General features: G+C 41.7%; 2 protein-coding genes across 7 annotated transcripts; one reads left to right on the top strand and one right to left on the bottom strand.

Moving 5' to 3' along the window:
• Window positions 1-523: 523 nt before the first annotated feature.
• Window positions 524-13,569, bottom strand: LOC126995954 (protein-L-isoaspartate(D-aspartate) O-methyltransferase-like). Of its 5 annotated transcripts, none has more exons than XM_050855879.1 (8): window positions 13,404-13,569; window positions 9,042-9,188; window positions 8,757-8,893; window positions 8,395-8,499; window positions 8,024-8,144; window positions 7,472-7,635; window positions 7,061-7,155; window positions 524-3,045 (listed from the first exon to the last, which is right to left on the bottom strand). In XM_050855879.1, exons 2-8 carry the CDS (start codon window positions 9,166-9,168, stop codon window positions 3,033-3,035), a joined length of 762 nt encoding a protein of 253 aa, XP_050711836.1. In that variant the 5' UTR covers window positions 9,169-9,188; window positions 13,404-13,569; the 3' UTR covers window positions 524-3,032. The 5 variants fall into 5 exon arrangements, with proteins under 5 accessions (XP_050711836.1, XP_050711833.1, XP_050711835.1 ...); XM_050855876.1 differs by having other exon boundaries at window positions 524-2,917; XM_050855878.1 differs by having other exon boundaries at window positions 524-2,964; window positions 13,404-13,568.
• On the top strand, window positions 13,178-25,579 carry LOC126995948 (DNA topoisomerase 2-binding protein 1-like). Of its 2 annotated transcripts, XM_050855867.1 has the most exons (20): window positions 13,178-13,320; window positions 14,119-14,273; window positions 14,405-14,517; window positions 15,512-15,648; window positions 16,362-16,602; window positions 16,956-17,166; window positions 17,533-17,754; window positions 18,140-18,274; window positions 18,669-18,863; window positions 19,063-19,440; window positions 19,673-19,875; window positions 20,112-20,257; window positions 20,576-20,823; window positions 21,000-21,134; window positions 22,000-22,905; window positions 23,256-23,377; window positions 23,546-23,914; window positions 24,320-24,558; window positions 24,864-25,070; window positions 25,457-25,579. In XM_050855867.1, the coding sequence occupies exons 3-20, from the start codon at window positions 14,419-14,421 to the stop codon at window positions 25,497-25,499; spliced, it is 4,236 nt and encodes a 1,411-aa protein (XP_050711824.1). In that variant the 5' UTR covers window positions 13,178-13,320; window positions 14,119-14,273; window positions 14,405-14,418; the 3' UTR covers window positions 25,500-25,579. The 2 variants fall into 2 exon arrangements, with proteins under 2 accessions (XP_050711824.1, XP_050711825.1); XM_050855868.1 differs by lacking the exon at window positions 22,000-22,905.
• The last annotated feature ends 1,925 nt before the right edge of the window (window positions 25,580-27,504 follow it).

Raw genomic sequence — 27,504 nt, 5'->3', positions numbered from 1 at the left:
GTCATGTAGCTTAGGTATGGTGACAGGAGCTCCAAGTGTCACCAAGAAGTGGTGTTTGAATGTGTGACTTTTCAGGCATAAACCAAGCACTTTGCAAAGAGCTGTTTGGTCCAGTCATTCACTGGAAATTACAAATTCTCTTCAAAAAGGTTTATCGGTGGTATTGCAATGTAGTAATAGTGCTTCAAGTCATCACATCTCTATTTCTTTGGACAAAATGTCAATAGTTTTTGACTTGTAGAGGGCAGGCAGGTGACTGACCCAAGTTTGAACTGAATACATTAATCCTGCAGTACAGGCCTGATGGAGAACACTGACACTGATATATATATATATATATATATATATATATATATGCCAAAAAATAAAATAGCCATGATTTCATAGACTATTATAAAAAAGTGGAACTACCTCTAGTAATCCTTTGCTTAGAGTTTGAAGTGAGAAATGACACAGCTATTATCAGCACTGAACACCAGGCAACTCGCTCAAAGTGGCCAAATGTATAAAAATTAAAAACAACTCTAATCATAAGTTGTATTATGCTTAATTGACCATTATATTGTACATTCATAATCTTTCCTTCAAATGAGACAAATTTTATATGCTGTAAAGTAAGATGCATCCTTGTCACTCTTCTATGTGTTGTTTTCTATCAATAGTAAATGGTAACCTAGTAATCTGTAAGCCTCAGCCTTAAGCAGCATGTCTCAACAGCTCATGAAACTACAGTCAGCTTCATGGGTCTTGCGTTGTGTGACAACATTTCTAAATCAACAGAACATGCAGAAGAGCAGACCACATAAAGAATTGAAAAAATATGCCTTACAGCCATGCAACTTTTGAGAACACAGTGTTCCTTGGTGAACAGAAAATGAGTTCCACTACCTAAGAGCTAGATAGGCTACAGGCATACTGCTATGTATGTATGTACTCTATTTACACATCATTCACTTCCTAGGTCCAGACAGGAAATGCAAGCAGCTTCTTGAGGGTGTACAGAATAACTTAAATCAAATCAGCCCTCCCTAGATGTTAGTCTTTACATATGAAAAAGCTATATATGAACAAATATAGTGTATACTATATCTCCATGTTACTATCACAGCCATACTATTTAAACACTGGTTTATACTGAATGACCAATACTTTTACAATAGTTAGTCTCATGATTTCCTGAATTTCTTCTTCTCCCATCACACACACACAAAAGTAATGTCCATATTATTAATTTCAACATTTGTTATAGTTAGCTCAGCTGGTGGTCAAACACTGCCATGATTTTTTAGTTAATTAGAAATAGCAGCTGTGTTAGCAAAGATCACCTTTTGCATTCTCAGCTATTATCATTCCATGGTCTTGTAAAGGATAAAAACAATTTTCATCTTGTTCCAAACTTTTGAAGACAATTTTCATTACTAACGTTCATGCTTTACCAGTTAGTTGTTTGAAGGAATATTTAAATGACAGCTTTAAGTCCATCATTTTGTTGAATTAAGTGTTTACATAAGTTACAAAACACAACTGCAGATGCTTTTCAATTGCAAATTTCTGTAACCAGGAAACATAAGACACTGTAAAGATGGTTATACTTCTCATGCTTACTCCTTCTTGGTCAAGATATAAGCTTTTCATTGGAGCCTCTCCACAGCCTAGTTTTTACATTATACATTTGAAATACATAGCTGGCAACTACATTTTACTAAGTACAAGATATTTTACAGCTGTCTGAAAAGGTCTGAGTAGGACTTTATGAATTATCCTGGCTAATATATTGGTATATTCAAAGGCTACAGTTTGGACACAGCTTTTTAAATTTCTCTGGTTCTTCATCACTTATAAGATGATGATTATGTAGTGAATAACATCATTAATAGAGAGTTTTATTAAGCATCATCAACTATGGGTTTACACTTAATTTTTTTGCTGTAATTTTCAATGCTTTAGTGAAAATTATAAACTTTGGGTAAGTTAAAAATAGGTGCTACTAGCTTGAGAATAACAACATTTAGAAGATCTTCAATGTACTTTCATAGTACCGTAATTAAAAGAAACAGTCCTTTGCAAAACATTCAGGGCAAAGCAAATCAAACATCCTTCCATTCCATAATATTTCAAACACCACAAATATAAATATACTCTCTCTTCAAGTCTTCAACATGGTTTCACTCCCATTGTGGGGAAAAAAGCAATATCACTTTGCCTTATTTTGGACATACCTACATCATGCAAAGTTATCTGTTCTTGGGGCCACACATCTCATCACTTACACAAGTATACTAGTGTAAAACCAACCAGTGGCTGTTCTCAGCCATACTCAAGACAACCACTGTCTCCTCTGGAGCATGATAAACATATACAGTGTAGGCCCCAAATGTACGAAAGGCAACCTTGAGCAAGCTTGAGGTGTGATCATAGTGTAAAGTCAACTCTATCACTCCCACACTGAAAACAGTTGCATAAAGCCTTCTGTTGCAAATATTTTTCTCTCAAATGGCAAAGCTTCTCATGATTTCACTCCACCGTTGTGCAATGCTCATTGATCATGTCAGTCTAAATGGTTAGTAGTTGTAAGAACTCTGTCCAAATGCTGAGGCCACCCACACAAGCAAACAGCCAGAAAAAAGGTGATGGAGTTGAGGTCTCTTGCTCACTCTTTAAGGTTCAAGCAGAAGAGTTTGGTCGCAAACCTCTGTGCTGCTACAGTAGTAATCTCTGGCTAGGATATGAAGGGATAGACATGGACAGTAGGATGAAGCATTCCAACAGATACAGGGATGCGTGGCAGCAGCAGTGGTGGGTGGCGATGGGGGCAAACACATGTTGACTGGTGGTAGGATGCAGGTGCTGTGGTGGTGGTGGTGGGCGATGGTGAGCAGTAGGCGTTGGTGGTGGCAATTATAGGAGAGAGCAGCACCTGGGAGGAATTAGGATTCAGCTGGTGGCATGACTCACAGCTCCCGCCTGTGGAATGAGAGACAAACGGTGCGGTGTACTCTCCCGCCACACCGTGTGATGTGTGCCTGATGCAGTCAGTACCTCCACCTAGTGTATGAGTGATGGGAAGGAAAACTGCACTAAAACAATGGTGAAAAGACTGCTTCCACAATATACTGCTTCCAACTGTGATTAATGGGTCAGTACAATCAACACAATTCTACACTACAGCCTTGGTGAAGCACTGTAGCAGATACAAATTTCAGTTAATCAGGCATTATACAAAAGAAACTGAATATAGCATGCCATAGAGACCAAGGAAGTTGGTTGAATTTAAAACTCAAATGTGATCTACGGGGAAAACTTGGTAGTTAACATGGTCATTAAAAGTGACTGCATTAATTAATTTAATTAGTATCCAAAGTACTAACGAAGGCAACATAACTTGATAAATAATTAGAATATTTCCTACAATATAATAAAACCTCTTTAAGTCAGAATCGAAGTTAAGTCACCACAGCCCCCCCCCCCCCCCCCCAAAAAAAAAAAAAAAAATCATAAATATGAAAAGTTGAAAAAGTTGGAAGAATTATTCTTAAATCACCAGTGTTCCATCTATTGGTGATCCAAATTTTGCATGGCAGCATACATGCCAATGTGACATATACAAAAGAAATTTAGGAAAAAGCAGTTTCTGGCAGTGGCAGATCTAGAAAATAATTTGGGGGTGGGGGGGGGCCTTAGGCACTCGGCTCGCAACCGAAATTCCTCGGTTGAATAGAGATAGAGATTTTGGGTTCTACCCGGGCAGATTGAGAGTTAAAATGGGTTTTCTCTCTTTACATCCCAGCCCCTGTGCCTCCGTAGCTGAATGGTTTCTGTGACCGCCTACCACTCCTCGGGGCACCGGTTCGAGCCTGATTAGGTGCCTTCGGCGCACAGCCCTCCCAGCTATTGCTCCTGTTCATCCTTCCTTTCGGGTTGGTTGATAAACGGGTACCTGGGGAAACTTGGGGAAGATAAATTGTGGGAATCCGGACGACATAGGGATACGAGTCCACCGCAGGCTCAAAAGGTCAAGGAGGCGGAAATGAGCAGTGATGCAACGCGCAGCAGCATCATATGCTCCCCACTTTACCTACGAGTATTACTTTATTAGGCAGACATTGTAGGCTAGTCTCTGGGTTACTAATTTTTCCCATCCCATCCCAGCTTGTCATCCATATTATATATATCATCCATATTATATATATATATATATATATATATATATATATATATATATATATATATATATATATATATATATATATATATATAAACAGGACATGTAAACGAATGAGATCAACCGAGATACATATGCGCGTAAATAATTGACAGCTTATATATATGAGTGTGCACGGCACACTTATGCGCAACCTACATGAACAGAAGGCCCAGCCACTCCCGCAGCATAGATCCGCACACGTAGGCTGAGCTCTGTTTGACGGAGGTGATGATGGAGTTCCCAGATTGTTCCACTCTACTCCTAATACTGTATGCGGCGTGGTGACGCAGCACAGCCAGACAGCTCATCCCGTGACCGGTGAAGGCCAGGGATAAGCTAGTCCATCTAGGAAGCCCCAGAAGCCGCTCAATGACAACCGTACCAAAATTTTCAATCGGATCACCATTGCTTAGTTCATGGTGAATTACCAAGCCCATCCAATCTCTCCTCACCCATAGTTGACCGTCTGAAGATTTTATGTGTTTAAGTGTAGAATATCTTTGTTTTGCTGTAGCAGATGAAATGGGCAAAGTGGCATAAATAAGTAATAATTTCTTTGTAACAAGATAATTTTGTGAGCACTGCTCATATGTATCAAGTACAGTATTTGGCAAGGAGCTTTTAGGTACAGAAGGCCAACGTAATCTCAACATTCTGAATTTAGTGACAATCATGCAAATCATCCAGGCCCAGAACTGGATCATTTATTAAGAGGTAGTCTTTGTACATCAATAGCGACCAGCTGCAGCTTGATCTCTGAGCCTCTCACTCCCCCTTGTTCAGTATCCGCCCGATAAGCGAGGCGAAACCCGCAGAGCGTGAATAAACTGCAGTGTGTAGAACTGTAGATACTTGTTCTGGGGGAGTGTTTCACATTTTTTTCTTTTTAGGTTTAAAACATATGTTAACAAGAACTAGTAATAACATTTATTTATGCATTTTAATAATAATGATAATAATAATATGATGATGACGATTATTATTATTATTAATAATTCCGTTATTAAAAATTATAATATTTGTTTTTTGGGGGGGCACGTGACCAGGTGCCCCCCCCACCCCTGGATCCGCTACTGATCTCTAGTCTGTAATGTGCCATCTGTTGGAGACCTACACTCTGCTTCCCACCATGTGACACATCTTGTGGTTTGTCACTAGATCAGGGCAGGAAGTAGTCACTGTCCCAGTCTTATTCCCACCACTGTACATGATGCATCTGTCCCTCACTTGTTCAGGATTGTGACAAAGTGTTGAGCACTCTCCAAGTTGTTCAAGTGAATACTGTGTCATACACTGTCATCATGTATGCTCATGAAACCAAGGCTCCTTCAGAAAGGAAAAGGATGAAATTGAAGAACTCAAGCCTTCAAGATAAGCTGAAAATCTTGCCAAAAATAGATGTTGGGGCCTTCATGCACTTGGCATGCACCAATTTTGATAAAAACTCCAGCACCATCTACGACATCAAGAAGAGCAGATACGTGCTCATGCCCTTACCTTAGAAGAGCCCAGTATCACCAAGAAGATTAAGATGATCAGGCCAGCAAAGCACACAACCTTAGACGCTCGTCTTTTCAAGTGGGCACAAGCAAGAACTTGTCACTGGTGTGCCATTAAAGCTCCCTAACACCTCTACATTTTACCAATAAGCCCTCCTCATGCTTGAATGGACTGTATTGGCTCTATAGGCAGTGCCACATGTGGTCACTCAACTCTAAGCTGTCCTTTCCATAGAGTTCAAGTTATAGACTAGAGTGCGTCTGAGGCTGTCTCAGGGACACACGGCCATGGTGCCACCATCGCTCCAAGCCGATGATTACATACACACATTTCACTCCTAACAATTTCAGTTTTTCTCCATGTCAAATAGTAGTCAGGAAATCGGGTATGAGTAAGTGTGTGCAGTTGTTGCCTTGGAGCGGTGGCAGCACCAAGGCCTTGTATCCTGGAGGCAGCCTCAGACGCACTCAGTACAGAACTTGAATTCTATGGAAAGTACTGCTTTGACAGTTCACCGACTGGCCACTTGTGGCGCTGCCTGTATAGCCAATACGGTCCATTACATCTTATTCCCAATGCAAACATGGTACATGCTTTTAGCTTTTTTGGGGGGACACTCCCATAGTTTGCAAGGCCTATGCCCTAATTATGCTGACTTAAAGAGGTTTTACTGGATATTTCAATAGGAACAGAAACATTTTTCTATTTGTGGCAACATCTTTGGTAACAAGGATACATAACTGAATATGTAATAGTAAAATATATCTACTAACAATATAATACATATTCAACATATATTTATTAATTTACTACTAAATGTAATTTCAATAATATGATATGATAGTAATATGATGATAGTAATATGTATCGAGCACAGACTTAGTTTTCTGCAGCTGCAGAGTTACTTACCTGTTCATAATTAACTAAACAACAGCACTTTACAGTCACTCAAGAACGAACTTCCAGAGCAACATTGACATTCGCAGTCAAGGCAAGCTGCATTGCAAGGTTGGCTACCACCCTTTTATTTACTTACAACAGCTTAGCAATATTTCAAAATTATTAAACTACTTGCATTGTTTGGAGGACTAATTGTAAGGCTTACCACTTCTAAGTTGATTTGCCTCCAACAGCCAATCTTTCCAACTTCTCTCTTTTTTGAAGTTTTTTCTCCAGCAAGTCCCAATAATCATCATTGTAACCTCCCCTCCCCCTTGTTTCCTTCTAATAACGGTCTCTAATTTCCTCCACTTTCATTCCGTCTTGTCACTCCCCAAGTCTTGTTCACTAGCTGCAGCCTGCCTCTCTCTCCTCTCCCTGCGGATCCTCACTTTGGCCCTCCACCTGCGCACTAACCTGCCTGGCCACTGGTAGTCCTTGTCCGTGAGTGGCACATAAATAACTCCCATCAGGACCTGACGCTTCACACTGCCATCCTCTAGCTTGTCAATCTGGAGAATCAGGACAAAATGCATATCTATGGTAGTAGTAGTGGTGTAAAGGAATGTAGCAGTAGTAGTAGGTATAGTGTTTATAGTATCAACTGTATGTAGTAGTTCAGAATATACAGCAATCTTTAAAGTGACTATAATGTTACTCAATAATTCAGAATTGTTGTTAGCCCTATGATCAGGGACATTTCAGGAGAGCACAAATCTCTTCCTTTCTGCTCATTGATCAAATGACCTCAAAATATGTGTAGTTCAATGATACATATCCAATAATATTGATCAGTAATGAAGGAAAACCTCTCCTATGACTAATTACCTGTTCCAAGTTTTGATTGGCTCCCTCTGGCCCAATGGGGATGATGAGACGTCCCCCTGGTGCCAGCTGCTCCACAAGGGCCTGGGGAAGGGTGGGGGCAGCAGCTCCCACGTGGATGGCATTGTAGGGCGCCTCGTCAGTGTGCCCCTGGCGACCGTCACCAACTGTATGTAACAAAGCCAGTCAAATGAAGCTCATATCACATGACTAACCTCGTCCACCTCATACTTACTCAGGGATTTAATCTCTCTCTCTCTCTCTACTTAAATATTTTTAATAATTTATTTTTATTTTGTTGAGATACATATCCAAGTAATACATTCAGTAACTAAAAAAAAAAAAAAAAAAAAAAAAAAAAAAAAAAAAAAATCTCAATCTTTCTGGACACTACTGATGGAGTTTTAAAGTGGAGCATTCGTAGGGTGGCAATATATTTAGGAAACACTCATGAGTTCAGGCTTGAAGCTACAATAAAAGCAATTAGCACTGGTACTAGAGCAAATATAGACGGTTTAACTGACAGTGTACAAAAGAATGGATATAGTCACTGACCAACAAGTTTAACGGTGTTACTGGACAATAGTTCAGGGCTGTCCTTCTCAATGTTGTCCTGCGCCATCTTGATGAGTTCAGGGATGTGGTCAATCCCCACGGCTCGGCCGTTCTCACCCACCTGCAAGAAGTGACTTATAGAGCAGATGGTAGCACCTTCGGTCATTCACTCTGGCATAATGTTAGGAGCAAAGCTGTAATTAATTGATTCATGCATTCCCCCAATGTACACTTCCTATTAACTATCATCATTGTTCCTGCTCCTTCACCACAACGGTTTCCTAAAGTCTAATTCCCTCCCTTCCTTAGCCAAAGTTCCTCCTCCTGTACCTTTCAGCCAAAATTCCTTTGCTCCATCACATAAGTCTTACCATGTGTCCCATGCAAGCTGTGAGATAGCCACTGCCTGATCCAACATCCATGGCACGGTTACCCTTCTTCAGGTGGTTACTCAGAAGCTCAAGGGCATGGGCGTGCTGGAAGTGGAAAAAAGAGATGGTGAGGATACTTCGGCATATCATGAGTAATATGGTAGAAAGTTGATTTAACCTGACTGGTTTAAGATTATTAATTGAACACAAAACCTTTAATAAGGACCACAGGTAACAAGATGCAGGTATAAACAGCATTTTTGACAGGATAATTTCTTTGACTTTTTTTTTTTACTTTTACACGGAGAAAAAGATGCAAATCAAAATGCTCCTATTTCAGAAAAAAAGTGATCATGACATACCATATGTGGTGCACTGATGGTCACCCCAAAACCAATTCCCTGTGGGGAGTCCATGTATGGGTTGTTCTTGGAGTACTTCCCTCGGTCCACCCGCAGCATGACTCTCTCCACCTCAGCAGAACGAATGATCTGGTTGGCTGTAGTTGTGTTTAAAAATCAGGTTTTAAAAATTACATCAAGTTGGTTTATTTTTTCTTCCATTATGATGTTTTACCATATATTATGAAAGGCAACTTATTCTGCATCTCTGTCTATTTATCTATATATTTACACACACACACACACCTTTCAAATGCCGCACCATGTCAGCATTGTCTCGGCCGTGTGATCTCCAAGCCATGATGGTGCGAAGGCTCGACTGGGAGTAGACTCCAGTGACCAAGAACAGTCGCAAAAGCCTGTGGGCTAGCATTCAGTGTCAGTGACAATTACCTGAAAAGTCACAAAAATAGGGAAAGAGACAAATTAGCACATGTGAGGACATGCTACCACATATAATATAGGAAGTTTTAAATGTTGCTGGAGTGATAATCCCAAAACAAAAATTGCATAATGAAAAAAATTCAAGACAACTGCCATGAATGTAATTTCAGTTTTTTTAATTTGCTTTTGAGTCCTCACTTCTTCAGCTTTTGATACAGTTTACAGTAGTTTTTGTTACAGTAGATGCTAAGTAATAAGTAACTCTGTACTTTTACACTGCCAAGCTAGCTGATTTGTTTAAGTATACTGCCACTCCAATTGAAATGAGCCACAATCACAGGCCACACAAAAGCACAGTTTTGATTTAGCAAGTCCTGGCCAACAAATGGGTGCCTGGGGAAGGTAAACTGGTGGCAACCCAATGCCATACTTGCCCTGTTTATTATTTTTTTTCACCAACCACAGCTTCAAGGGCTAATGAGTCAGATGAGCACAGAGGCCACATACAGGTTAGCATATGCCCCTAAATTTACCTTCCCTAATGCTGTGCTTTTCTGGCTGTTGACATTCAGGTGCCTTCCATCTCTTCATTTAGATCTGGATATATAATGCGCAGTTTCAGGAGTTAAACCTTATGTCTAAACTCATGACCCAAAGTAAAAGACCAAGGGTTAAGACCTGTACGAAGAGCTTCTCTCTTTAACACAAAGCAAAGAAGCAATAATAATTGGGGACTTTAATTGCCCTAACATTGACTGAGGACTGATGACTGGAGATCAAGAGGGTAACAGGCTTATAGAAATGGTGGAGGATTCATTCCTCACTCAAGTTGTAACTCAACCGACAAGAGAAAACAATCTGCTGGATCTGGTATTAGTAAGCGACCCCGACCTCATTCGCGACTGTGAAGTTGGTGAAAAAATTAATGGTTGCGATCACCACTTAATCCGTTTAAATGTCAACATAAGTCACAAACTCATAGACAATCCGTCAGTGATACCAGACTACAAAAAAGCAAATTTCAACCTAACCCGTGAGCTGCTTCCCCCTAAGACCTGGGACCAACTTTACCTAACCGACAATACAATCGACAATGTGTGGAACAACTTCAAAGATAAGCTTTTGCAGGTAGAGAAGGCTACAGTGCCTACGAAACCCAGGCGAGTAAATGGTACCGTGGATCCACCGTGGATGACCACAGAAATAAAAAGGGCGGTAAACTTATAAAAAAGGAATTATAACCTGATGAAAGAAAATGACACGGCCGAAGCCTGTACTCAGTACCACACCAGCCTCAGAGCTTGTCGCACCGTTATTCGAAGTAGTAAACGCAACTACGAAAAACAAATAGCGCGTGACATCAAAACAAACTCAATAAAATTCTTCACATACATCAGATCGAAAAAGAAAGTAAAATCCAATATTGGTCCCCTGACAGATGAGACTGGATCTGTAACTCAGGACAGTAAACAGATGGCCAGAATCCTCAACAGTAACTTCGCATCCGTATTCACAGTCGAGGACATCAAAACCATTCCCAAGAGCCCTGACCCGCTGAGTGAGATCACTCCCCTGGAAATTGACACAATATGCGACCAGGAAGTTAAAAGTATTTGGACAAACTCGACACGAACAAGCCAACGGGACCCGACGGTTTATCACCACGGTTATTAAAAGAGCTTAAACACCAAATATTTCAGCCACTCACTAACATATTTAACCAGTCTGTTAAATTGAATAAGGTCCCGGAAGACTGGAAGATGGCGAACGTAATACCGATTTTCAAAAAAGGAGACAAAAGCGTTGCATTAAACTACAGGCCCATAAGTTTGACATCAGTGGCAGGAAAAATACTCGAAAAGATTATTAGAGACATACTTGTCAAGTTTCAAGAAGACAATAATGTAATCTCCGACACCCAGCATGGCTTCAGAAACAAGTGCTCATGCCTAACAAATTTATTAGACTTCTTCCAAGGTATATATAATAACTGGGATGCCCACATCCCCAGTGATGTTATATACCTGGACTTTCAGAAAGCCTTCGACAAGGTACCGCACGAGCAACTCCTTAAGAAACTGCACTCAGAGGGCATTGGAGCCAATCTGATCGCGTGGATAAAAGATTGGCTCACCGGCAGAAAACAACAAGTACTACTAAACGGACAGCCTTCCGATTGGCTTCCAGTCACTAGTGGAGTGCCACAAGGGTCAGTGCTGGGACCTATTCTCTTCATCATATATATCAATGACCTCGAATCAGGATTGAAATCAACAATATCAAAATTTGCTGATGACACCAAGGTGGGTGGAAAGGCCCTCACAAAGCCCAACTGCGAAGTCATTCAGAAAGATCTCAATCACATTATCGAATGGTTAGAAAAATGGCAAATGTCCTTAAATGTTGACAAATGCAAAGTCATGCACATTGGGTCCAGAAATAGTAACCACACATACATCATGAATGGGAAACCTCTGCAAGCGATGCAGGAGGAAAAGGATCTTGGAGTCACTATCAGCAGTGACCTGAAACACGCGAATCACTGTAAAAAAGCCTACAACAAAGCCAACACTATGCTCGGGTTCATAGCGAGGAACTTTGAGTGTAAAACGCCAGACGTGATGCTAGCCTTGTATAATTCCATGGTAAGACCGCACCTCGAGTATGCAGTACAGTTCTGGTCTCCTAATTACAGAAAGGACATTGATTTATTGGAAAGGATTCAACGACACGCCACAAAGATGATTCCAACCTTAAGGGCTCAACCGTACGAGGAACGACTCAAGCGACTCAATCTCTTTACATTGGAGAAAGGCGCCTGCGAGGGGATATGATTCAAGTCTTCAAGTATCTGAAAAATTTCAATAACGTCGATTACTCCAAATTCTTTGAACTGCAAACCAACCTAAGAACTAGAAATAACGGTTTACCCATTCAGTCGAGTCGATGTAACATAGACATTGGAAGGAGTTTCTTTTCAAACCGAGTCATTCGTCACTGGAACAATCTTCCTTCAGTAGTAAATGCGAATACCATCAACTCCTTCAAATATAGAATCGACCGTCACTTCGCTGTCATGAGTGAACTGAATATTGAGGTGCATGTTTTCAGACAGATTGCAACAAGACCTCAACCTATATTCATATAATTCTCCCCCACAACCTAGATTGCAAGTAGCATAAGTCAACAATAGAGTAAAGCAACAGTTAATGTCTACATGACAGGTGGAGTGAGGTGTGGGTGTAGCAAGGTGACAGGTTACTGGTGCGTGCCTAGTACCACCGGTAAAACGAGGATCAAGCCTCCACCTGTGCCCCTGAAACTACACCTCACCCATTGTGAGTATTAGGGGGGATTCTGGGGCTGCCCTGTGTAGGCCACTTGTCATCTTCCAGTCTCCCTGTATTTCTAGCTTCTTGTATCTGCTCCTCAATATTGAGGTGCTTTTCATCTGCTCCTCAATGTCGAGGTACTTTCATCTGCTCCCCAGGCCCCAAGTGGCTGTCGAGCAGATTAAATCACCAAAGTGGGCAACCTCGTAATGAGCCAATAGGCTTTCTGTTGCCTGCATTTCCATGTTTCCATGACATTTAACTATTAAAGGGTAACCCATGTTGTGAAGCCACACGGGGCTGGGCTCCTTCACCCTTCCACCTGTGACGAGGAATGGAATATCCACCCAAGGCAGGGGGCAGCCCATACCGCCAACAGAGGCGTGATGTAGGTATCGTCTGTTACCTGTGGAGGAGCGTAGTGGTCACGCGCAGTAAACCAAAGACCAACCTCCAAGAACTCTCAACACGCCACATTGGTCGGTATTATAAGACGCTTTCAGTTCTCACATCAACTATTTCTAAAGGTCAAAGAGGGGGTCAATCAGGTTCTAATGAGTGTTTCTCTAGGTTCATGGTAGAGGAAGGGCCAACCTACCACCAAGGTCATAAAACTACTACTGGAAATGCCCAAAACTCCTGCGAAAGCCATGGCAAATATGTGAACTTGGGCGACGAAATGTTTTAAAATACGACTCGATGATCGAAAACCCACGACGCCACACCTTCAGGACACACGTCAAGTTTTCGCAGCTCATCGAAATTGACACATTTTGGCAGCGCCTTGAGAAGACTGGGACTCGACACAGGTAACTCTGCGTCCACCAGGCACAAATAGGAAGGGCAGCAGGTGTGTGGAAAATAAGCAGATCCCACCCAAGTGTGTGTTTACCTCCGGCCAGCTGATCGAACACCTGCGTCCCGATCCTTGCACTACTTCTTGTTCCGAGCCCACTTCTTGTTGTTCTTCTTTCAATCTCTTCTTGTTCTTGTTTCCAATCCTGCACCACTCTCTTCTTTCCTCTCTTCTGTTCATTCCCACACTTTGCTTTTCCATTGCACCATACTATTAATCTTTTCTCACAATAATACTCTATCGCTCCTGAGGGATATATGCAAGTGGGAGGCAAGTACTTCCTATCATATACCAGCTACAACTAACACCTTTATAGCTGTCATTTTAACTCCATTTTCATTTCCGTGGCTTATCAAGAGGTTCGTGGAATAAAGCATTGCAAGAACGCCTCTATCCGAATCCATGCAGGACAAAAAATGTCACTTTTTTATTGAACATGAAATATCCTATCGTATCTCACAAACGATTCTGCCTACACTGCCTCACATCTGTTCTCATTTTTTTTTTACATAATATCAGAGGAAGCAGTCAATGGCAAGCACACAAACAAAAACCAGCAGGGAAAACGTTTGGAGTATGGCAAGTGGTCTGGGATTTTTCCCATGCTAAAAACAAATAAATAACTGTATAGTCGTGTTTTTTTCCCGAAGTTAACAAAATGTAGTATTTTTTTTTATTTGATAAGGGTCTACCGTGTCTATAAATACTTAAATAGTAATTTGATCAACAAGCGCGGGAAACTTTTCATCAGCTGACTGGCGGGACGGCTGACGGCTCGGTGTTGTGTGCTGTGTGCTGTGCTGCTGACGCTGTCCCTGGCGCTGAGGCTGAAGGCTGAGGGCAGCACGGGCCGGGTGTAGTGTGCTGCGGGGCGAGAGGTGTCACAGAACGCGGAAACTGATGAAGGTAAAAGAAGCGACCTTTGGAAGATGGTGAACGTGATTTTTTTTCGAGTTGTTTACAAAGTACTTGATCTGTCAGCAAGGCCCCCACGCCTTGCAGGGGTGTACTTTATACAGTCTTGCCCTTCCTCCCAGCCCTCGGGTGCAGCATGGAGGCCAGCATATGCTCCCAGGACAAGACGGTGGACCTGTACTTCGTGCGGCCAGACGAGGGCGCCTCCTCCCCCTGCCTCCTCGCCGCCCACCAGGTGACCTGCGGGGCAAAATAGGGGGCGTCTCAGATCCCGCTAAATTTTCAATAGAAAGACGTAATTGTCCGCAGTTTTGTGAGGAGAAATCGAATCTGCTTGCATTATGACCCCTTGGTTATGTGCTGTGTTAAAGTAGATACAAAAAGGAAAAATCTTAAAAATATTACAAAATCCTGATGGTATCTCCAAATAAACTCCAAATGTCACTCCTGTTGCTGTATCCTCCCTGTGGCTGTCATCTTGGCCCCTATCTTCAAGTCTGGGTTACTATTTTAGCAGTGATAGGTTACAGTCCTCAGGGGCAATAGGATACTCTTCCTTAGGTTAACCTGAGATTCTGTTATTTTAAGATAGCGTGGACTGGTAGTGTGCAGATCATGTTTTGGCAAAGCCTGTCATCATGAATTAAGTATAAGTTTGTGCAGATTTACTAAGCAACTTTTTTATATTTATTTGTATATATCTTATAACACATTACGAAGAGGTTCTGATGTGTGCCAAATTGATTCCTTCTCTCAAAATAATGGAAATTGCCTCCCACTGAAAACTTAGCAGGACTTCAGACAAATAATCTTCACTCAGAAATATGTTTAGCTGCAGTTAATTGATCAGTTGTATTGCACAGATAAATATGAGACTCAAGAATTAAACTTGCTTGTGATAACAGATTAATTAATAAGATACTTTACTTATTGATGTCTTATTGAATGTGTCCTGTCAGTGCCTGTGTACACCCACCACTCTCGTAATCCACTCTTTTCATACCATTCCCCAAGAACTATAATCCTTGTCACATACAATCACCCTCATCCTTTCCTCACACACCATCCTTTCCCCTCTATTCTCGCATCCATCTATTTCATATGTCCTTCTTAGAGCCTTTTTTATTCCTTCCATTCTTCTCACAAACTCCTTCATTCTTTCATTAGTTATCCTCCTCACACTCCCCTCCTTCCTTCTATCACCATCTTAACAGCCTCCCTCCCTGTAGGCATGTGAGAGGTTCAAGTCCAAGTGGATATCTGCCAAGGACTGTCTCCAGATGAGCCCTACCAAGCAGGAAGTGTTCGTGTGTGACCCATTTGAGGGAAAGGCCTTCGCACACCTCACCTCGGGGTTTAAGTGTGTGTGAGTATTATTCTTGCATAGAAAGGAAATTGATGTTTTCGTGTGTTTGTCTGCATTTGTTCAGTTATTTCACTTATAATTTTGTCCTTCAGCATTAGCTAAGTTTCTTATACACTCCCTTCTGTTCCATGAAGTTGCTTTCTTTTGTGAAAATTAGTTTAATTTTTTGTTATTATTTTAGACTTGCATCACTGCATCTTCATAGACCTTTCCCTTCACTTTCAGTTTGTTGATTCTTTCTTTGTTTCAGTTTGCCATTGATATAGTTGTGTGTGTGTGTGTGGGCAGCTAGCATTATATACTATCTTTATAGTTCTTACTGTTCCGAGTGAACGTGATATTAGGTTTTTCTTGTAATGAATAAGTGATAAAACAATGACAGGCAATCACTTATGAAGTAGGACACACCAAAAATAGCATGGTAAAGACCTCATACCCTTTGTATCTTTACTTGCAAATACCCAAAGTAGCTTGATAGATATAAAGATTCACATCCTAAGCACCATTTCCTACAGACACTCAGAATTGTATGACTAACTACATCTCCCTCAAAAGTTTTGTAATTTGAGCTTAGAATTACAAACCAAAGCTCACCATTCAGAGTAGTTTTCATCCTGATATGAGTTCTTGTTGGAAGGATTATACAGATTAGCAAACACCCATAAAAAAAAAAAAAATTCACAGATAAAGCACATTTTCTTCCGCTGGCTCAGTGTGGTGGGCCCAAGATGCGTCCTGTCCTGCCTGTACCGGACTGAGCCCATCCCCCAGCTGCCGTCCCCCATACACAACACAGCCATGCGGGGGCTAGTCATCACCACCACAGGCTTTGAGAGGGCCAGGAAGGAAGAGCTGAAGTCCATGGTGGAGCGCATGGCCGGCATATACTCAGCTGACTACCACATGGGCATCACCCACCTGGTGGCCAATGAGGTGGGCACCAAAAAGTACCAGGTGAGTCATGGATGATACAAACATATGATATTTTGATTTATATCTTACTTGATAAAGAAAACAGTGAAACAGAAAAAACTTGAGTAAAAAGAAAAGAATTAAAAGATATATGAAGTAGAAGGATGCTGTTAACACCTGAGATTTTTACTTTTATTTTGTTTGATTAAGTAAACACTGAAGCATAGAAAAAACTTATCTTTCAGTTTGAGCTTCCTCATAACTCATATTGATTTTTTATACTTTTCCTTTCATTTGTATTTTCACTTCCCCTTAATGTTCATATATCTCACCTCCCACATGCAGCCATAATGTATGCCTCCAGCTTTACCTTTTGCCTCCCTGTGTGGTGTCAGGTGGCAGTGGATCAGGAGATACCCATCATGACAGGGGAGTGGGTGTCAGCAGTGTGGAATGCAGTAGCCAAGGACCACACCCAGCACATCCTGGCCACAGATGAGCGCTTCCTCTCCCATGCGTGTCCAGTGCTGTATGGCATGGTGGTGTGTGTCTCCCAGCTGGATCGTGCCACCAAGCTTGCTCTTCAGGGAATCATTGAGGAAAATGGTGAGTGAGTTGTATTATTTTAAGTTTTCATTTTGAGCGAGTGACTGCATTTTAGCTGTGTTGAATGGATAGTGGATTGTTCTCTAACTTTGGATACTTGTGTTGTGTGGTGTGGTGCTGAGCTTTCTTCATATGGGTGTCTAACAGTCAACATATTCTATTTTTATTATATGTTTTAGCTTTGATTCCTGTGCCAGTCTTGATAATGTACGTTTTTATGCAAACCTCAGTGGTTCTCCTTTTGAAGCATTGTAATTTGCATGACAGAAAAAAAGGGATAATTGCATGTAGCTATCAAAGGGGTATTTAAGCGAGTGCCTGTTAGATGTCTCCATTTTGTCAGCCATTTGGTTCATTATGTTACAGGTGGGACATATTCTCCCTTGCTTGAGATGTCAAAAACTTCTGTTCTCATCGTGTCTGCTCCTGAGGGTGACAAGTACACTCATGCATGTAAGTGGCGCATCAAGTGCCTCACCCCTGACTGGATCTATGACTCGGTTCAGCGTGGCCATGCTCTCCAGATGGAAAATTACGAGGTGAAGAAACGGAAGCACTCAACTCCCAATAACTTTCACCCCCCCAGCAGTGAGTGTTGTGTCTGACTAACGTATTAATATTTTTCTCTAACTCTCAGAAGCCTTCAACTAATTAACTGGTGTTGCTTTACTTCTGTACTGGTCATTGCATATAAAACTCAAGAAAAAATGAGGGATGAACCAAATCAATAAAAGAATCAATCAGTATAATCATTATCTTTCTCATGATATAGGTAGATTGATATTACTGTTTTCATCATAGTCTGCACAGACACCTTATTTACTTCTAAATTATCTGCTGCATTTATCAGCTCTGTTGTCATTAAACATACATCACCAGAAGCTCTCAGCATTTGTTATAATAAACTTCTGGTGATATTGATGTGAAAATTCAATTAGTTAGTTGATCAATTAGTTGGTATGTTCTCTTGCAGTGCTGCCGTCTGACTTGTCCCAGTGTAGTGCTATCACAGGTGAGAATACGGTGCTGAGGACCTCCAGTGTTGATGAGACATTGGAGCTGAAGGAGCCAGCGTCCAAGGAGAGGAGGAATTCATTCTCTAAGGAGGGTAAGTGTGCTGCTCAAGAATAAGAGAACAGAGTGACTGGGACCATAATGGGCTTTACACAAAACTGTGAAAATTGCTTGCCACCTTAACTTCTCACTTTTTGTCGTCCTATGGACAGGGAAGATGTGTATGTTGGATGAAGGACATTATTTTTTTAATGGTTGTTCTTCATTTTTATGGAGGGAAATGTAAAAGTACCTGGTCATAAGATGAGACATTTTCACTTTACTGGTGTATTTATACCATATGTACTCTTAAAAGTTAAATTTGCATTATGTGGCTGATGATGTGAAGATGAAAACTCTAATGGGAAAATAAGTTTGTAAGTAAAGTGTCTGATTTTATAATTACATATTAAAGTGAGTAGGTAAGTAATTTTTACTTTTGTCTTCAGTGAGCCTTGCGCTGGAAGCCATGGAGTCCCTGGACCTGCAGGAGGCTCAGAAGGCAGGATTGTTCTTAGATGGCTGCAAGATCTTCCTCTCAGGCTTCAGCAACAGCCACCTGGAAAAGTTGCGACGAGTCCTCAACTTCGGGGGAGCAACCAGGTTCAGCCAGCTCACCGAGGCAGTGTCCCATGTGGTTATTGGTAAGATGGGGCACCTCTCCTTCTGCCACACCACATGCAAACCCATTTTAATGTTTTTAGAGGATCATGTAACTGCCTTTTTTATCTTTTTAATATTTCCCACTAAATTTGGGGCGTACAAATACCTATACCTATCTTCTCGTCTTGCTCTTCATTCACTCCTCCTCCTCCTACTCACTTAATTTTCCTCTTCCCACAGCCAAGCCCGTGGAGGAGCACCTGGCCCTGGTGAGTAGGTGGAGCACCAGACCCCACCTGGTGTATGCACATTGGATCACTGAGAGCATAAAGCTGAGGCGTCCAGCAGAGGAGGGACAGTTTACCCATGCACTAGAAGAAGAGACAGTCGTGGAGGATGTACGGAGGCCCCAACACTCCACCACTGCCACCGCCACCACTTCTTCACTTCATAATGCCCCTTCATCACAATGCAACGGTGAGGTGCCCCATGAAGATGAAGTGCTGAGGCAGTACTTAAAGCCAGGGCAAGCTGCTTCCACCAACACCACTGCTGCTGCTTCTAGTAGTGTTGCCCTGAGTGACTCACAGGATCGGCGGGTCTGCAAGGCTTTCAGTAGTAAGTATCCACTCCTGTACTCTGATTTCTGTTCTCTTGTTTTATGAAGAAGTTTAAAGGTTTCATGAGAAAAATTCTTATTTAAAGATATGTGAAGTTGTTTTGATAAAATTGTTATATCACTTCATTATTGCTAATACTATTATCATGTGCAGCTCTTGCCTTTGTTAAGTGTATTTAATTTCTTTGTGAGGTAGTTATTCACTTTCACTCATCACCTTTCTCTCCACAGACAAGACGTTTACAATATCAGGATACACCCAAGACATGGAGGAGGCGCTGACTGAGGTAGTGGAGGAGCGTGGGGGCCATGTGGTACCTCTGGACCACCCGGGGCCTGTCCACTACTCCTTGATCACCTCTGAGGGCCAGTTCCACCCCAAGGCAGAAGAGGTTGTGTCACATTACTTCCTTGAGGACTGTATCACAGCAAAGGTGGGAGCCACTGATTTGGTCCTCGAAGTAGGGTAGTGTCTTTTTTGGGTGTTATACTGTATGTGAAAAAAAAAAAAAAAAAATTGATAAATATATAATTTTTCTTACATAGTGGCTTCCTACTCTTTGTGTCACTTTCGTACTTTATATTTTGATTCACTTCTTTGGTATCTTAATTTTTTAGACCTTAAAAATTTATCAGTTTGCTGACCTCACTCTTCTTTTCTGGTGAGCAGAAGCTGGTGCCTGTGGAGTATTACCATGTACCTCTACTGCCACCGGGAGACACCTTCCCTCTGGAGGACTGCTGCATCACCATCTCTACCTACACCAGGAATGAGAGAACCTTCTTGGAAAACCTGTCAATCCTTCTTGGAGCAAGGTGATGACCCAAACAGTGGCACCCATAGGACAGCTTGTCTGGAACTCAATTTTCTCATGTTTCTATTAAGCTCATTATCTTTAGGAGCACTCCTTATGTAACTGGGCACCTCTTTTTTAATTTATACTATATCTATCTGTATCTCCAACACCCTGCTCCCTCATTGGGGTGGCCGCAGCAGAAGTGTTTCCATCTTTCCCTGTTTTGGCACTCCCTCTCAGCACACTCAATCCTGCTACTTCCAATTCTTGCTCCAGTACTCACTCACCCTATTGATCCACACTGTTATTGAAATATGACACTTTATGCCTGCTGCAGAAGCCAAGACATGTTTGCCAAGAAGCCCAGCCCAGAGAAGAATGTGGTTCCGTCCACACACCTTGTCTGCCCCCTGCCCAGCGGAAACAAGTACCAGGCAGCCAGGAAGTGGGGAGTGCCTGTTGTCTCCGCTGATTGGCTGGTGGAGTGTGCCAGAGTGGCCGGTAGAGTGCCTGAGGACCCCTTTCTGGTGAACTCCTCCAACCACCCTAAAGTAGACAAGAAGAAAGTTTTCAAAGATCATTTAGGTAAGGCAATGACAGGACAACACTTAAATTTGATTTGTCTAAAGTTCTAGTAGTTTTCCTGTATGTGGAGACTTTGGTGGTCTCATCTTACCCTCATTAATTATGCCCAAATATATTGGCATCATATTTTGTGCATGAGATATTTTTGTAATCATTGGGAGAAATTCCTCAATCAGGTACCACACTGAAGAGCAGAGAGGAGGAGGCAGGACTCAGGACATCATCTTCAATCCACAGACCAAGGAACAGAAAGTCAGGCTCCTGCACTCCCTCACCTGACAAGCTTCATCACTCTCGCATCACTGCAGAGAGTAAGTCATTGCTGCATCAGTCAGACTTGCCAGAATTTTGTTGTGTGATATTTTTGTTTTACATGGGTGACTTTTTTCTGTGGATTGATGTACTTGTTCTTGAAAGTATTCTAATAAGATACATATGCATGAAACTCCTATTGAGGCCATTGTTGGATTGTATTGTTGGCTGGAAAGAGAAAGAAGTTACTGTAATCACTCATATCTGAACTTAGACTTTCCAAACTAAAAAAAATGTAAGTGAATAAATCATTGCTCTGCTTGGGAATATAGGAAAAGATACGAAAATGATGTGACATGTGCCTCCATACCCACTCACCTCTTTCCTAGGCCCAGCATGGCCAGGTAGTCTTTGACACTGCCCTGCCTGGAGCTCTGCTGCTTGCTCACCTTGACATTGATTTTTAATTTTTTTTATCTCCATTCACATTCCTTTCTTTGATAATGATGCAGCCTCCTTAAAAGTGCCTGGTAAAATTATATGCAAATGCAGAAGAAAATAAATAATTTTGGTGAGTGGGTGGTGAGACTCCTGATATGATGAAATTTTTTCTTATGTTAGCAATATTTTGCTGGGAATAACTAAGGAAACTGTGATGCTCAGTACAAGGCAGGTGGCCTGTGCAGGGCCAGGGCAGAGTGAGGCACAATGGTTCAGGAATAATAACCCCTTTTTAGTTGTAGTATTCAGGACCTTTTTTATCTGGAAACTTTATGTATCTGACTTGCCTTTGGCCCAGTTAGTTTGGATACAGGAGTGATTACTGTAAATGCATACCTACCTCATGTATGCATCCATTGCTGGGAAAGAGAATGATTAAGTTGTACTAGTCAGAAGTAAAAATTATATTTTTCTATCTACCAGTTCACACAAGTCTCCGAATATCAAGAAGTCAGGAGGATGAAGCTGCCCTTGACACCTCAAGCCACAATCCTCCTCACAGGAAAAGGTTAAGACGTATGAATGACTCCTTCCTGTCCCAAGACCCAGCAAAGGAGACTCCAGCCAAGGAGTTTTACAAAAAGTTTTATGAGGACATCAAAGAAACAATGAAGAAGTATAAAAGAAAACCCCAATTACTGCTACAAGAAAGTGGGACAGTGAAAGCAGCCACAAAAGATAATAGGGATAGAGAAATGGAAGGCGAAAAAGAGCATCAAGAAAATGGGACGCAAGTTGAGGGGCCTCTGAAAGGTGTTGTGGTTTGTTCATCACGCAAATTTGTGGACCAGTGGGAAGAGATGTCTGCAGCTGTAGAACAGTTAGGTGGCCAGTACTTGAGTAGCTACGGGCCAGAGGTCACCCACTTCCTCTTCCTGGGTCGTCTCAATGACATTAACAGGGAGTTCCGCAGAGCAAAGCAAGATGGGAAGATTATCGTGGCCCCAGACTGGCTGTGGATGTGTCAAGAGAAGGGCACAAAGGTGGATGAGATGCTGTTTCCACACACACAAAACCCCAACATGAGCCTTGCCCTAGTGGAAGGTTCACCCAACAACAGGAGCAAGGCCAAGAGGAAGTGCCCTGAGGGGGAAGTAGAGGAGGAGGAGTACTCACAGGAACAGAACACAACAGATGACAGTGAAAAGAGTAAAGAAAAAGATGGAACACAAGAGGAAAAAGAAAAACTTTCTAAACAACTAGAGGAGATTGGAGCTCTTGCCCAGCTTACTGGGAAGAGGACTGTCGGAACAAGGGGGAGGAGCAAAGCCTTTGGGGAGTGGCACAGGCATCCTACCTCTAGGCATGTTGATATTGAGACACAGCCAAGTGAGTGATGCTGTCATTTTATTTCCTTTACTTATACAGCTTTTTGTCAGCTTTACTTTGTCTAATATTTAAAAACTATGCTATAGAAACAAATTGACCTCTAATAGTTGTGGTGGACTGTCCATCACAAAATTTTGTGGACCAGTGGCAAGAGATGGCTGTGGAACACCTGTTATAGAGAGATATGTGATGACTTATGTTCCCATTCAGGTTATTATGCATTTTAAAGTAGAATATGAATCTATACTATAACAGCCTCATCATTATCATCATCATCCTCAACTAGCAACACCACAACTATCACCATCACCACCATCAGAAAATTCTCACGTGCATTGTTTTCCTTTCAGTGTCAGGGGAGGAACTAGAGTCCCAGGGCACTGCCATTACCTGGGAGGACCCACTGGAGCGTGAGGCAAGAATCCACCTGCAGAACCAGCTGAATGGGGACACCCAGGAGCATGTGAGACAGGTAATGGCACCTACTTATAAGGGATAACCTTGTGAGCTGTTGCCCATGTCTTGCTGCCAGAACCCAATTTTCCCCCTAGCAATTAGTCTCAGTTGTCTGCAACTGAAAATTTGTCACAAATACTTGTATGAGACATCTTTTCAATGATCTATAATGATTCTTTGTTAGGTGAGTGCAGACGACACAGATGAAAGCATGAAAGAAATGGAGGAAGTAAAGAAGAATCATACAGCAGAGAGAGGAGCATTACCAATCAGTGACGAAACTGTTGCCAATGTTGCCAAGTCTCCAGACCCTCAACAATTGGTGTTCGTGTTGGTGGGGATGAGTGAGGAGAAGCGGCAACACTACAGCAAGGTGGTGGAAGAGCTTGGCGCCACCGTCACCCTCTCCCCCACCTTCAACCCTGAAGTCACCCACTTGGTTGCAGAGTCATTGTCTCGCTCAGAGAGGACACTGGCGGCCATTGCGTCTGGCAAATGGGTGCTGCATGACTCCTACCTTGACCACTCACATCGAGCTGGGCACTTCCTCAAGGTGGGTGGAAAAACTTTAGGACATATTATTTTATAATCAGTATCAAGTTTCAAGTAGTAGCACTAGAGCCTATCCTTTGACTCATATTCTGTGGTACCATGATATCATCCTTCAATCATATACTTGTGAATGTGTTTGAGGATACATGGAGTTTTACTTGTAGACTGTATCCATAGAGCCAAGTGTCAATAGGGGAGACCAAGCGAACGCCCACACAATATTCCACATTATAAGGGCTGCCTGCTATGAGACTCACTTGAGGGTATATGTCAAGGATTGGGTAGATGACCTTGCCCTCTGGTGATTTATAATTTACACTTGAATTAAAGTACCAATGAAAAATGTCATTAGTGTTGAATCAGTGTACACTTGCTCCCCTGTACACTCTCCACCAAATTCTTTTAGGAGGAGTTGTATGCTTGGGGCAACCCAGCAGCCCAGCACCTGCCATCACTGCCACCGGAGAACACCCGCGCCCAGCTGGCCAAGGCTGCATGGCGCTGGAGGGCCGCTATCAATGGCCCGGACGGGTTTGCACAACAACCATTTCAGCACATGGTGGCCCTCATCCACTCCAGCAAGGACCGAGTGGGAGCCTTCACACGCATGATTAAGGCAGGCGGAGGAGAGGTGGTGACAGCCAAGTAAGTAGCTATGACACACCCATTGGCACTGTGCAGCCCAGGGTATATACAGCCCAAGGTTTTATGGTTCTGTTTTTTTTGGGGCCTCACTTCAAATGCCCTGAAGTCTTTTGAATTTGTAAACTCTTGCAACCTATGAACTCATTGTAGTCCACATTTTATTTCTAGGAATCTTTTCTCATCATAGCTTCTTGTATGGCCTCTGAAAATCTTGAAATTCTAAAATTACTTGAATCTTTAATTGTAGTGTAATTTTTTAGTCTCTACGCTCTGTTACTTTCTTTTCTGCATATCGTTTCCCTCAGGCCTCCCTATGTAGAGCTGGAAGGCATCACTCACTTCTTTGCGGAGATGGATAAGGCCCCCGAGAAGGTGGATCTGGAGCCTTTTGTGGCCAGGGGGATCCCTTGCCTCAAGCCCATCTTCATCAACAACTATCTCATAATGGACCCATTGCCTGAGGAAGAGGACCATTATATCTCCCAGTACAAAGACTTGCTGCTGTCCATGAGGTAAGATCAGGAACATTGCTGCTCTCCTTGATGTCAGACCAGAAACTTAACAGCTGCTTCAGGAATCTATCAGTCACTAAAACTTTTCTGTTCTCTCTTAGGTGAATGAGAAGCTGTTTTACTTTTTAATTTGATTAGTAATATTATTTTGACTCACTGCTGATATAGTTTGTGCACTCATTTTGTAGGGAGTTATAAATTATATTACTGATGATGGTACATGTTGTTGCCTAGTTGTTTTATTGAATGGGAGACATCAGTGTATGCTCATCCAAGTTTTGGTATAGATCAATGTAAAGTGATGATATATTTGCAGTTAATTTGTTTGTATATATTTATTTATTTATTTATATTTATTTATTTACTTATTTATTTATTTATTTCAGTGGTAATAACCAGAGTGGCCTAAAACGGCTGCGCAAGGAGTGACTTCGGAAGACATTGGATTTAAAGATGATGGACATATATTTTTTGACAACAGAGATTTAAATAAAGGGATTTTTAATTTATTTTTCTTTTTATTACAAATCTGAGCTCCTGTGGTTGCTTAGTATTAGAATAGTAGCCTACAGTCTCAGTGGAGGGGTTGGGTGTTCCAGGCTTTCCCAGGGTTTTGTTAGTTTATTTTTTATAGTTGATCCTTGCACTAAACATGACATAAGGTGACAGGCTTGTGTGGTGAGTGGATTGCTGTCTTCACGAATGCCTTTGTGCACAGGGTAGATAGATTCCTAATAAATAGTGTTGAAAAGACATGCAGTGAAAGACAAGCCTTAGGTTGGGTTGACATATAGGGGTTTACGTAGGCCTTGTGAGACATATAGGTATTATACAAAGCGAACTGAGCGAAGTTTATGTAAAGAAAGCTACTCAGAATGAAGGATGTTCTCATGCATTTGGTAACACTCAATCTGCTATTATTATGATATTTTGATAACTCTTAGACAGACGGACAACAATGAAAACATTTTCATACACAAAGTTGAGGACTCTATTAGGGGGAATTATATGATAAATGGGGCAGTGAAAAGAAGTGTATTATAGTGAGGAGAGAAAAGTGTACCCGGTAATGCCATTGAAAAGCAGTGTGTGAATATAGGCAGAATAGGATGAATTAAGAGGAAGAGGACCTATGAAGCGATATATACAGGTCAAAGTAAGAAGAAGGGCAGCAGGAGGACCCATATGAAGTGATACAGGTCAAAAGAAGAGCACGAGGAGGACCTACGAATTAACTACAGGTCAAAAGAAGGTCGAGAGGAGACGGACCTACGAAACGATACAGGTCAAAAGAAGAAGAGAAGGACCTACAAATCAATACAAAGCAATAACAGGTCACAAGAAGAAGAAAAGGAGAAGAAAGACCTACACAGCAATACAAAGCGATACAGGTCAAAAGAAGTAAAAAAAGGAAGAGAAGAAGGACCTACAAAGCAATACAGGTTAAAAGAAAAAGAAAAAGAAGAGAAGGACCTATACACAACAATACCAAGCGATACAGGTCAAAAGAAAAAGAAGAGAGGGACCTACAAAGCAATACAGGTTAAAAGAAAGAGAAAAGGAAGAGAAGAAGAACCTACAAAGCAATACAGGTTAAAAGAAAGAGAAGAAGGACCTACACAGCAATACATTAAGCGATGCAGGTCAAAAGAAGAAGGTCAAGAGGAGAATTAAGGATCTACAAAGCAATGCAGGTTAAAAGAAAGAGAAAAGGAAGAGAAGAAGAACCTACAAAGCAATACAGGTTAAAAGAAAATGAAAAGAAGAACCTACACAGCAATTCATTAAGCGATGCAGGTCAAAAGAAGAAGGTCAAGAGGAGAATTAAGGATCTACAAAGCAATGCAGGTTAAAAGAAAAAGAAAAGGAAGAGAAGGACCTACACAGCAATACAGGTTAAAAGAAAGAGAAGAAGGACCTACACAGCAATACATTAAGCGATGCAGGTCAAAAGAAGAAGGTCAAGAGGAGAATTAAGGATCTACAAAGCAATGCAGGTTAAAAGAAAAGGAAGAGAAGAAGGACAAAGCGATACAGGTCAAAAGAAGAAGGTCAAGGGGAGAATTAAGGACCTACAAAGCAATGCAGGTCAGAAGAAAAAGAAAAGGAGGACAAGATCAAGAGAAGGACCTACAAATCAATACAAAGGTCAAAGAAAGAAAGGAAGGTGTAGAACAACGTTGCTAGATTGTCGTACTCAGCCTCTTATATTTACCGACTTCCGACTTAAAAACTGTCTCCTGGTCCCCAATAACGAGATTCACTTATATTTATCGTTAAAATAGTTAATTCCTGATGTTTCTTGGCAATAGTTAGGCGTCAGGAAACCGGTAAATACTATGCTCTGAGTACGATAATCTAGCAACGGTGGTGTAGAAATCCGGATCCTCGCGAACGTCAACAAACCAAGGAGGGGGCGGCACGACCTGACAGT

Source organism: Eriocheir sinensis, chromosome 9, assembly GCF_024679095.1.
Source record: "Eriocheir sinensis breed Jianghai 21 chromosome 9, ASM2467909v1, whole genome shotgun sequence".
Taxonomy (NCBI): Eukaryota; Metazoa; Arthropoda; class Malacostraca; order Decapoda; family Varunidae; genus Eriocheir; species Eriocheir sinensis.
The sequence above is the reverse complement of the archived record's forward strand: the minus strand, read 5'-3'. Positions and strand labels throughout refer to the sequence as shown.